The 12,790-nt window shown below is 54.2% G+C and overlaps 1 protein-coding gene across 1 annotated transcript; it reads right to left on the reverse strand.

Moving 5' to 3' along the window:
• Positions 1–11,248: 11,248 nt before the first annotated feature.
• Positions 11,249–11,944, reverse strand: PHETA1 (PH domain containing endocytic trafficking adaptor 1). The gene has a single exon (XM_007938264.2). The coding sequence runs from the start codon at positions 11,915–11,917 to the stop codon at positions 11,249–11,251; it is 669 nt and encodes a 222-aa protein (XP_007936455.1). The 5' UTR covers positions 11,918–11,944.
• Positions 11,945–12,790: the final 846 nt, after the last annotated feature.

Below are 12,790 nucleotides of genomic sequence, written 5' to 3' on the forward strand. Positions count from 1 at the left end.
CTTACATGCAGACCACGAGTCTTAGAGAACTAAATTTGGCTTTAGTGTGACGGGATTTAATTAAGCACTTAGAGTCTTCTGAACACAGAAATCCTGTTGTACTTAAAGCTAGCGGACCTGTGAGCAACTTTGTCAGGTTCATGTCCTATAATGGGGAAAAAAAAAATCCACAAAACCGTTTCTATGAGAGATTGATGAACTTTGGTTAAACTTTAAAAAAAAAAAAAAAAAGGAACAAGTTCTGTAAACAAGTCACCAAATACAGAATTGTATAATAACGCTTGGGTGTCCTGCCTGCTTTTTACTGGAGCTGGGTTGCTGACTGCTAGGGTGGAGTGCGGGGCACAGACAGCCCTCACCAAACAATATTCTGAATTTGTTTGTCAACATTAAGATAGGGGAACACGTCCCATAAAATCATTATTATCCGTTTGTCTTGAAAATGGTAAGATCTGGCCACATGGGGCCCACAGTCCAACATGACAACAGCCAGCCAAGGAGTGGCCGCCCCCTTTAGATGGGGCACCCTCCTCGTTCACCTCAGTCCTCACCTGTGCCACTGCTTGGCCCCTGTGGGCATCTGAGTTGGCCATTCTGCTTTAGGCTCCAGCTGCAGTGAAGGAAGATGAAAGGGTTGGAATCCAGTCTTCCCCTCACTGCAGCTGGTAGAAGCTGCTTGGACTCTGGGGCGTGGTATTAAGGAGCCAGGATTGCCCCTGCCCACCAATCGGTGGCCACGGGCCAGGCCCCTAATACTAACCAGTTTGCAAACTGTGCCCACCTCAAAGGAGTACAAAGGATGATTGGTGCCCTCACCTCCTGATGCAAAAATGCCAGCAGAGGCTTCCTAGTGACTTGCCCAGCACTGACCCTTTCCCAACCATGTGACTAGGGCCCTGCTGTCCTCATCTGTAAAATGGGGGCATCACAGCAGCTCAGAGGGGCATCGTGAGGAATAGGAATGCATGGGAAATGTTGGGGACAGTGCACGGCACAGTAAGAGCATGAGAAATATCACTAGAAACGGATGAGAGTCTCTCAGCTGAGGAGGATGAGGTTGGCGGTGTGTCTGGCTACAGGAGGGTTTTTTCCTTGAACAGCGGGGTAAAGAGAGTCCCCAAAGTGGCACTAAACATTACTCACCCTGAGCCAGGGCCGTGTGGAATCCCAAGACACACTTTTCCACTTTGTCTGGAAACTTCCCCATCACTCTGGTTTTCCCTCATGTCCTTGCAGTGGGAACCAAAGATCAACCCCCTCTGTCTCGGTTAGGATGACTAATAGTTCTGTGCCCTGCAGGGCGACTGCGGGGATGGCTGGCTGGGCACCCCATCCCAGAGAGGGGAGAAGGCGATGAGAAGGAGCCAGGCCCCCATCGATTCTGGAGGCTCTGAGTTAATGCATGGCTGACATTTCAGGGGATCTGGCCTTTCCTGAAGGAGCTGTAGTGGCACAGTGGTTAAAGCACGTGGCTGCTAAGGAAAAGGTTGGCGGTTCAAACACACTAGCAGCTTCCTGGGAGGAGAGATGAGGCAGTCCGCTTCCGTAAAGATTGCAGCCCAGGAAACCCTGTGAGGCAGCTCTGCTATGCCCTATAGTTGTTATGAATTGGAAGGGACTACATCTTTTTAGGGAGCTCTGGTAGCATAGTGCCCAAGGCACTTGACTGCTAACCAGAAGGCTGGCGGTTTAAACCCACCAGCCACTCCTCGGAAGGAAGATGGGGCAATCTACTTCCATAGTGATACTGCTTTGGAAACCAAAGGAGGGGTTGCTATGAGTCAGGGCCCACTCGACGGCACATAACAACAACATCTTTTTAAATTGTGATTGGGGTGAAAGTTTACAGAGCAAATTTGTTTTCCATTCAACAGTTCGTGCACATTTTGTTTTGTGACATTGACTGCAGTCCCCACAATGTAACAGCTGTCTTCCCACTTCCTCCCTGTGTCCTTCTTTCCTGTGCGTTCCTGCCCTCTGAGCTGTCTCCCTGCGCAAATGCTGCCCTTCTGATCTCCCATGGTTGACCGTTCGGAGGACTGAACCTCCCTGGGGTAATGTTCACCTCGTGGGCCTATTGTTTGGCTGGAAGTTGAGCCAGGGGAGCGGATTCAATTGCAGGCCCAAGGGTGACTCAGGGCCATAGTCTCCAGGGTTTCACGGGTCTCTTATCACACCAGTAAGCCTGGGCCTTTCTATGATTTTGAATTTTGTTCCCCATTTTCTCCCAGTCTATTCAGGATCTCGTTTTGATGCCTTTTCCGAGTGGTTGGCAGTGGCAGCCAGGTACCGTCTTGTTCTGGGGTCAGGGTCATGTAGGCTGAGGTTCCCATGGCCCACTAGTCCCTTGAACCAATTGTTTTCCATGTGTCTTTGACTTCTTCACTCTTTTTGCTCTGGATGTGAAGAGTGCAATTGTTGTATCTTAGATGGCCGCTCACAAGCTTCTAAGACCCCAGTCACTACTCACCAAAGTAGGATATGGAGCAATGTTTTTTATAGTATGTTGTGCCTATTGAGCTTGATGTCCCCTGTGATGGTGGTCCTGAGCCCATGGGCCCAGCAACACTCCTTCAAGGTGTTTGGCTGTGGCTAAGAAGTTAACATAACCTCGCCCCCCTGTTGTTGTTGTTGTTGTTGTTGTTGTTGTTGTTATGTGCCGTCGAGTCGGCCCCGACTCATAGCGACCCCTCCTTGGGTTTCCGAGGCAGTATCACTACAGAAGTAGGATTGCCCAACCTTCCTTCCAAGGAGTGGCTGGTGGGTTTGAACCGCCAGCCTTCTGGTTAGCAGTCAAGTGCCTTAGGCACTATGCTACCAGAGCTCGCCCCCCTGTTAACTGTATTATATACAGGGACATTCCTACAGCACATACAAACACGTACGTAGACGTATTATCTGCCAAACCTATATACGGCCATGGGTATATTTCCTTTCATCTACCCATATCAGGTCATTTTACCTGTCTACCTATGTATCCACCTGTAGATTAATGTTGCGTTGGGATTTTTAGCAGGCCTCTCCTGAGAGTCAGGGAGGAGAAGGATGGGGGCCAAGGGCTCAGGTCCTGGAGCCAGGCCGCCCAGTTTCAATCCCAGCTCTACCTCTTAGAGCTGTGTGACCTTGGACAGATGCCTAATGGCTCTGTGCTTTGGTTTCCCCATCTGTACATTGGGGATGATAGCAATGGCATCTTCCTCATAAGGTGGATATGAGGATTTGAATCAAACAAAGCCAAAGACTGGCCCTTGGGACCCTCTGTTCAAACTCCTGAGTGGGTCCAGAGTTAGAACCTCCCAAGATATGGGGTACGTGGGTGCAGAGCAAAGGAGGAACAGCTGACAGACCCTGTGAATAGGAGGGAGCAGGTGTCCCCTGGCTCTGAGGACGGACACTCCGTGCTGGGTCACCTGGAGCAAAAAATGCTGGGAAACGGCCCAATAGTTAACAAGATGGACACGCAGACCACTCAACCGGAGATAACGCACCCACATACTCTATGGTAATACATCCCTTAGAGCAACAGCCCACGGGGCACCAGAGGACCAACATTCACAGGGAGGAACTGCAGGACAAACAGGCGTGCATAACTATGAGGGGCACAGAGGGAGGGCTCCAGGGTAGGGAGGGGAGGAGACATGGTAAATGAGGAGTGAAACTAAATGTACACGTTACGCTGAATGTAAAACAAGCTCTTAAAATTTAAAAAAAAAAAAAAATAAATAAATTAAAAATTAAAATATAATAAAAAATGGTGCGAAAACACAGTGATGTGGCGTTTGGATGGGGTGGCAGGGCAGAGATGAGTAGGGGGAGAGGCCGGCCTTCAAGGAGACAGTGGGTATGGATAGGGAATAGAAGTGTGCAAAGAGCTGAGCTGGGGCAATTTGATAACTGTTCACCCAGCTAATAAGTATGTAGTGAGTACATACTGTGCTTTCATGACAGAAATACAGAGACCATGAGAGCACAAGTAGTGGGGCCCAGGAAGGCTTCCTGGAGGAAGGGGCATCTGAGCTGAAACCAGAAGGATATCAGAACTTAAGGAGAAGCAGAGGAGGGGGGCAGAGGAACATCAGGGAGGGCTGTCCAAAGGAAGCTTGAGTTTAAGCAGGGAAGGCGGGAGACAAGGGGCAGACCACCAAGTGCCTTGGGAGCGTTCTACGGAATATGCCTTCCTCCTGAGGGCACCAGGGAGGGGTGAAGCATGGACCCAGACAGAGACCATGCCCACGTCTGTCCTCCTTTTTCTCCTAGTTTAGCTCCTCCTATTGGGCCACTGGGAGCCCTGGTAGCATAGTGCCTAAGGCACGTGACTGTTAACCAGAAGGCTGGTGGTTCAAACCCACCAGTGACTCCTCAGAAGGAAGGTTAGGCAATCTACTTCCGTAGTGATACTGCCTCGGCAACCCAAGGAGGGGTCGCTATGAGTCGGGTCCGACTCGATGGCGCATAACAACAACAATAGTCAAGCCCAGAAAGGTAGGCACTGGCAGGGACCAGAACCCAGAGGGGCCAGCTGGGTGGCCTTGACCAAGGTGACTCTTTACCTCAGAGCAGAGTTTGCCCATCTGTATGTACAGTGAGAGGGCAGAAGAGATGGGCTCCGTAAGGGTCTACAACCTTGCCCGCTCCCCCAGGAAGCAGTTGATACAGCGTGGACTTGGAATCAGTCTGGTCTAGGTTCGAATCTCACCTAGCAAATGACTGCATGACCCTTCAGTGAGACTCGGTTCCCTTGTCTGTAAAATGGACACAAACGTAATAGTATTTACCTGTATTGTTCATCTATTACTACATAACAAATTACCCCCAGAACTTAATGACTTCAAACCATAAAAACTCATTCTTAGGGGTCCATGGGTGGCTCAAACGGTTGAGCACTTGACTACCTGCTGAAAGGTTGGCAGTTCGAACCCACGGAGAAGTGTCTCGGAAGAGTTTTCACAGCCTTGAAAACTCTACAGAGCAGTTCTACTCTGCACCCCCCAGGTCACCATGAGTTGGAATCCACGACGTTAGCAGGTAACAACAACATTTCTCACCATCTCTGTGGGTCAGGAATGTGGGAGTGGCTTAACTGGATGGTTCTGGCTCAGGGGCGTCTCAGAAGATTATAGGTAAGCTGTGAGCTAGAGCTGCAGTCATTTGAAGGCTGTTCAGGGCTTCCAAGATGGCCCACTCACACAGGTGGCAAGTCAAGCCATGCCGTTGGCCGGAGGCGTTGGCTCTTCTCCTAGTGGGCCTCTCCACGACTGCTTGAGTATCCTCACAACACGGCACCTGACTTCCCCCAGAACTAGTGATTCAAAAGAGATCATGGCAGAAAGGACAGTGTCTTTTATGATCTAGATGAGGAAGTTCCAGTGTCGCTCCCACAGTATTCCACTGGTCACGTAGATCCGCCATGATCCATTGTGGGAGGGAACTGAACCAGGGTGTGGTCACCAAGAGGCAAGGATCACTAGGGCCACCCTGGCACCTGGCTGCTACACGACCTTACACATTTCATTGAAAATTAAATGAGCATTTCTTAAGTTGTAGTCCTCACATCCTTGCAACCTAGTCTACTCAAAATCCAGTTTCCTGGATACCACCCCAAAGTAAAAACCAAAACCAAACTCGCTGCTGCCGAGTAGTTCCCACTCATATCAGCCCTGTGTGACAGAAAAGAGCAGCCCATGGTTCCAAGGCTGTCCATCTTCACAGACGCGGATTGCCACGTCTGCCTCCTGCAGAACGGCTCATGGGTTCAAACCGCCAACCTTTCAGTTAGCAGCTGAGTGCTAAACCACTGCACCACCAGGACTCCTTTTCACCCCAACCTACTGACCCAGAATTCCTGGAGCCAGGGTCCAAGAATTTGCATTTTTTAAAAGTGCCCTAAGTAACTCAGGTGCAAACTTAAGTTTGAGAACCACCGACACAGTTCTCAGTAAATGGGAGGCAATTCGTTTTATCTGAGTGTGCCAGGCATGGGGAAGGACGCTGTGGAAACAAGCCGAGAACTGAAAAATACTCACTGGGTGGCTGATCTCAGAGTCAGGGACTGCTGCCTTGTGGGAAATTGTAACGTAAAGATGTGTGAATAGTTTAGTGAGAGGACCCAGGGGAACCCGGGGGAATCCAACACCAGAAAGTTCACCCGGGATTCAGGGCGCACAGTCTGTCTCCGTCTGTTTAGTTCTTTCACTCAGGTTTGGTTGTCTTGCTCCCTGACATCATGAGCACCTCAAAATGGCCACCCCATCCATCAGTTCTTCAGTTTCTCATCCACAGGTACCTCTGTCTCTGAGCCCCCAGTTAAAAATTCCCAGGATTCTGGTTGGTTCAGTTTCTGTACGGGGACCAACTCTGGTCAGAGTAGCAGTAGCAGGGAGGAGTCATGTGGACTGAGAGAGGGGAGGAGAGGCTGGGAACATCTCTGTGTCAGGCCCTCAGGCCCTGAGGGGCACACTGGGGAGGCAGATACGGTCCCTGCCCTCAGAGCCACAGTCCAGAGGTGCCCCAGATTTCTCTGCCCACACAACTAGGGAAGGAATGACAGAAGTGTCCATAGACAATGAAGAGACGGTGGCCGCATTGGGTCCAGCGCGCTCCCGCCACTAGGCGGCCCAAGTGCGCCTGGTCAGAACAGCCATGCCAGGCCCCAAACCAAACCAAACTCATTGCTGTCGAGTCAGCTCCGACTCATAGCGCCCCTCCTTGGGTGCCCAATCTTCCTTCTGAGGAGTGGTTGGTGGGTTTGAACCCCAAGCCTTCTGTTTAGCAGTCAAATGCCTTAGACACGATGCTACCAGAACTCTCTCATCAGGCCCCAGGCCCAGGTGAAATGAGCTCTTTTACAAACTTCCCTCAGAAAATATAAACTCCTGCAGCTGGGCAGTTGTAAAAGCATTAGGACCCGGGACAGCCCCAGTGTTTGTGGAAAAGGAGACCAGTGATTTGGGGAGCGGACAACTGGCACCAGCTCTGGCCACAGAGGGGGGACACAGCTGCCCCGTTAGGAACATACAGGGTCCTGTTTTGAAGAGAGGCAGGCCCTTGTGGGGGCGTGACAGGCCTTCAGCGTTTGTTCACTGTCTTGGCTCCTTCATGCTGCTGTAACACAGATCCCTCAGTGGGTAGCTTTAAACAACAGGAATTTATTGACTCACTGTTTTGGAGACTAGAAGTCTGAATCGGGGCATCGGGTATATGGGAGGGTCTTCCTAGTTGGCAGCCTCAGAAGTTCCCTGGTTTGTAGATGGTCCTCACCCGGCCCCCCCACATGTGTTTGTCTGCTCTGCTCTTTCTCTAACTCGGAAGCGATTACGTTTAGGTCCCAACCAACAACATCGCAACCACAGGTGCCAAGACCTCAATGCATACACTTGGGGACACAATTCAACCCACAGCATTCACTGTTTAAGACAAGGAGAGATGGACGGTTTCCAGGGAGAGGATGATAAGCAGTGGTCCCTCTCCTCTCCCAGAGGAGCCTGCTCCAGCCTGCACCCCACTAAGCCAACAGCACCCTGCAGTTAGCTACTCAGAGCCACTCTCTTTAAAGGACCAGCTGCTGTCATTCAAGTTTATCGAGAAGTAACAGAAAAGCCCCACTTAAAAATTTAAACAAAGATATTTATTACCTTAAATGATAAGATGCTCAGAGGTAAAGCAGTTTCCTGCGTTAGTTGGTTGAGCAGCTCAAGGATACTTTCAAGTGTGTGCCAACCGCAGTGTGAGAAAACTTCCTCAGAGTGGCCTACTTCATGCTCACAGGATGGCTGCCATAGCTCCAGGCATCCCAGACTTCGCTCCCCAAACCCCCATCTGAGAACAATGAAGGAGCTCTTGTGTGTCTTTTTAGAAGACCTTTCCCCTCATGTCTCATTGGCCAAAATCAGGTCACACACTCATACTTTAGTGGCTGAGGATACAGCCAGGCCCTAAAAGGCAGATGGGAAAAGCACAACTGATTGAATTTGACTAATTGTTCTGGGTCAGTGGACGTTGGGCAGCCCACCTGTAACTTCTGGCCCTAGTGTCCCCTTGAGGTTCTCACTCCTACTTCAAGTTGCTTCTCAGACTATTCCTTCCATCCACATCCAGTTATCCTCCAGGACTGTTTGGGTGAAGACGGTGTTCTCTACCCTGTCACGCTATGGGACATTTTAGTCTCCCTTAGACTTGTGCCCTGAACATCTCCCATGGTCACGGGGACACACTGCCATGCTCGCAGGTGTGTGCACCACAATGAGGGATGGGCCAACTTCCCCACACACACCTTTCAGTTGCTTGATGGGAACATTCTGGCCCTAAGACATCCACCTGAGGACAGACCTGTGACCCTTCCTCTCCAGGCTCTCTCTCCTGCTCTTTCCCCTTTTCTGTGGTGACTGTGGTCACCAAAGCCACAGGCAGTGCCATGACTCAGCCATGTGGAGAGCCACCTCCCCACCCCCGCCTGTTGCTGTGGCCCCAGGAGAAGTGGAGGGAGTTAGTCAGTGTGCCCTGGGTCCTCAAGAGGGGCAGGATCTCCCAACAGGAGCATCTGTCGTTTGTTTTTGAACTCTTACTGCAGACTAAGACCTTTGGTCGCTCACCCTAAGCCACATTTTCCCCAATGTGCATGACCTTTGCAGGCTGGCAAAGGAGATTTGTGACCCAAGCTCCGAGTCCCTCATGCTGCTTGACCTTGAGCCAGCCCCTTCCCTTGAGTCCCCCATTAGCCTGATGAACAGTGTTGAACGTGAGATGGCAAATGCACAGCATGAACTGAGCGACCATCCACCTGGTACTCACAGCAGACATTACTAATCAAGCCCAGACTCATTCTCCCTGAACTTGGGTTGCTGTTAGAATTCTTCTCACTGCAGCCTCCGGGCAGCCACCAGGAAATGATCAGTGAGAAGAGCCAGGCCCTTTTATTGGCTGTCCCTGACCTCCATCATCCCTAACCACCCTCCAAACTCCCAGGTCTCTGCCCTCACTTGACTTTCACAGCCTGCCCTTCCTCCCCACCCCTGAAAAGGAGCTCTGCAGCCCCACACCCCCTTACATCCACCCCGAAGGCTCTTTTTTTGCCAGAGGGTGTAGGGGTTCACATCCCTGCCTGACACTTCCCAGCTGAGGGACCGTGGCAGATCCCTTAACCTCGCTGAGCCTGACTCGCCTTCTGTCCTCAGATGATGTGGGGATGTGCGGCCAGCCCGGGAGGCACTCAGCCAGTACCAGGCCGCCCCTCAGTGGGCTGCCCCTGCCTCGCAAGCACATCAATGGAGGGTTCTGATGGGACGGGAAAGACGACACAACAGCCCTTCTTTAACAAACTTGGGTTTATTCCGGCCCTTGCACCCTTCTATCCCCAGCCAAGGCTGGAGGCAACCTGACCCCATCTTGTGCTTTCAGCGGGGTGGGAGCATCCCATACCCCCACCAGGACCAGGGCCACTGTACCGTAAGAGTTTGTAAACCTGCACTGGGATTGGGCATGACACCTCACCCCCCAGCTGGGTCTGCCCAGGGCCCTGGACTCTGGACAGCTCCTCACACAACTCCAGAGACCCAGAGCCTGAGGCTGGGAGCTGAGGCCCAGGGTGCCCCTGCCACTCAGGTCAGCGGAGGACTCTGGGGAAGGAGGCGGACGGCAAATGCACCGAGACCCCAAAGGCAGCACCTGTGAAGCCCCCCGAGGCGCCCCTGGATCGCCGAGCTGCACCTTCTGCAGCTGAAGCTCTTGCCGCCCCTCCTGGGGGCAATGCGCCCTGTACCCCCAGCCAAGCCCGGCCTGGGCTACCCCATCCCTTCCCACCAGAGGACGTGAAACAAAAACAAAAACTGAGTTCTGTCGCCAGAAAAAACACCCTAAGTGTCTCAAAATGAAATTAAAACTGCAGCCCCTCCCACTGAGCCAGCAGTGAGGGAGAGAGGCCTTGACTGCAGACACGCAGCCCGCGCTGCCCCCGCCTTGGGCTCCAGGACTGCGTCTGAGCAACAGAGGTGGGGGGGGGTGTCCTCAGGGGTCCCCGGCGTGGGGCACTGAGGATTGTAAACATGACCCAGCTGGAGGGCTAGGGTGTCCTGAACCCCAGATTCTCCCTGGACAATGAGTGGGCACTGTGGTGAAAAAACAGTGGTGAGGCCTTGGTCCCCCTGTCAGAAAACAGGCTGAGTCTGTGAGTGCTGACAGGCTGTGGCGGCGGGGACGTGGCTGGGTCTCTGAGCTGTGACAGAAGGGCCGTGGCTGAGTCTGAGTTCTGATGGGGCTGTGACAGAGGGGACTTTGTGGAGTGGAGGGGAGAGGGTTCGAGAGGCTTCTGTCTTCTGTCTTCCTGCCACCGGATCAGCACCTGGGCTTTCGTGGTGGTGAGTCAGCTCACAGCTGCTCCTCCCTGGACGAACCTGTCGGACAGTCCCGGGGCATGGATGCCAGCCAGGCCGCGGCTGCCCAGCCACATTGGGAGGAGGTCGGCCAGCTCCCTGAGGGGTCCCGCCCCAGGCCAGGTGGAAGAGCCGGCTCAGGAGAACGTGACTGAAGGATTCCATCAGGGAGGGTTTGTGAGGTGCCACGGGGACACAGACACAGCCGCGGCCAGAGAGCCTGCTGCCCGCCAGATGTACCTCCTCAGGCCTGGCCAGGAGCCAGGGGCCTGGGCAAAGTCCTGCCTCAGCCCCAGTGCAGGCCAGGAGCCTTGGAACAGGCCACTTCAGCGTACCGTTCACACACTGAAACCACCCACTGCCCTGCAGTCCCTTCAGCACCTACTGCTCTGGGAGCCAGGCTGCCAAGAGTCAGGCCAGCTTCTCTGCTGGGGCCTGGAACAAAAGAGGTCAGGCCTGGGTGTGGCGCGGCCACGGCTGAGCCTTCTCACTGTCCACGCCCAGGGCCCGGTCAGAAGCCACCAGGGCCAGAGCTGACTGGACATTTACCTACGGAGCTACAGGTCACTGTTAGGGCCAGTGCCTGGCCCAGCTGTGGGCCCAGCCCAGGCCTGCTACCAGCAATAGGCCTGTGCTGGGTAACTGGGGCCAGACAGCTGAGGCATCCTTAGGCCCGGGCTGGGGCTAACTTCCCCAAAACCAGCCCCTCGGGCTCATGGGAGCTCATCCAGGCCCTGGATGCTCAGCAAATTCTGGTGTCATGGGCCCCTCAGGGCTGGGCCTGTTCTGGTCAGATAAGCTGGAGTCTGGCTACAACCAGGCCGCTGAGCGACCTCAGGGCTGGCTTTGACCACTTCCCCTCAGGACCAGGCCCCTTGGTCTCTTCAGGGTTGGGCCTGGCCCCGCAGCCACTGGCCCCTCAGGGCTCGGATCTCCTGTCCGTACCACTCGTGCAGCCGAGCGAAGGAGACCCTGTCGAGAGGCTCGCCAGGTGCCGAGGTCCGCCGGCGGGGAGGCCGTGGCGGCGGCTCGGGGCCGGGCCGGGCACTGGCGCTGGTGGCCGTGGGGATGGCGGGCAGCTCGGTGCTCCAGACAGCACAGCCATTCTCCTTGGGCAGGAGGGGCCGGGGCCGGCGGGGCAGCGGTGGGCAAGCCCCCGCCCGCATGGCAGCCAGCTGCTGCTCCAGTTCTCGTACCACAAGCCGCAGGTAGTCGAAGCTGGCCCTTGACAGCGCCTTCACCCAGCCCTCCATGGCAGCCTGGCTCTCGGCAGCCAGCACGTAGGTGCGTGCCCGGGCACCGGCAAAGCGCACGGCGAAGGCAAACTCCTCAGCGGCCTCCACCAGCTCCACAGTGCAGCCCTCCAGGATGATGACGCCCACGGGCTCGCGGCTGGCCGGGTCCTCAAAGTAGAACAGCATGTTGCCTCGCAGCACAAACCAGCGGCGGTGGTAGGTGGCATGCCGCCCGCCCTTTTTGTACAGGAAGCCCGTGTTGTCCGCTGGGGCATCGCAGGTGGCGTAGAAAGCCAGGCTGCGCTCGTTCAGCTTCATGGTCGCGAGCCCAGGGCCTGCAGGGGACCCGGGGCCTGCCCCCCACAACAGCAGCTTTGACTCATGTGGCCACCACCACCGGGTCCCCCAGCCCCTCTCTGTGACCCCCCCAGCCGTCCTGGGCACCCACAGCATTCCCACAGCCCCATGTCACAGATGAGGAAACGGAGGCTCTGAGAGTGGACACGGTCTGCCCACGCTGTCCCGCCTCCCCAAAATGATGTCAAGGGTTCCGGGCCACAGCATGCCAGGCTCTTACACACTAACTCACTGAATGCTCACAACAGACCTTAGATGGTAGAGTCTGTTGTTAATGGGGCAACAGGCACAGAGCACTCAGTCACTCGCCCAGCGTCACACTGGAAGTTGGGCAGAGCTGAGACTCAAACCCAGGCCTCATTTCAGGTGTCCGCTGTTGCCATCATCCCCAAGCCGGACCAGCTGACCTCTTGTCCTCTTTCCAGGGTCCCTCTCTGCAGATTCTGTCCCTTAGCCTCCACTTGCCCATCCATAAAACAGGGAGGTGAACAGAACCACTCCAGAGGTGTCTAGGGGCTTCCTTCACTCGTAACTGTTTATTAAGGACCTACTGTATGGCAGGCACTACTCTGGCACTAGGGATGCAGCAGTGAACAAGGTCTCTGCCCTCATGGGGCTGACCTGCCAGTGGCTGGCGGTGGGGAGGAAGACAATGAACAAATTAACAGACAAAGTATGCCTACAGATGTTCTCAAGTTCTGTGGAGAACAAGATAAGGCAAGGAAGGGGATCAGGAGTGTTGGGGACAAAAGAGGTATTTGTGCTTTTAACAGGGTGGTCAGAAGAGGCCACTGTGATAAGGTGACATCTGAGCAGAGACCTGAATGAGGGAGC

This window comes from Orycteropus afer, unplaced genomic scaffold, assembly GCF_000298275.1.
Source record: "Orycteropus afer afer isolate SDZICR_OR568_19922 unplaced genomic scaffold, OryAfe1.0 scaffold00048, whole genome shotgun sequence".
NCBI lineage: Eukaryota > Metazoa > Chordata > Mammalia > Tubulidentata > Orycteropodidae > Orycteropus > Orycteropus afer.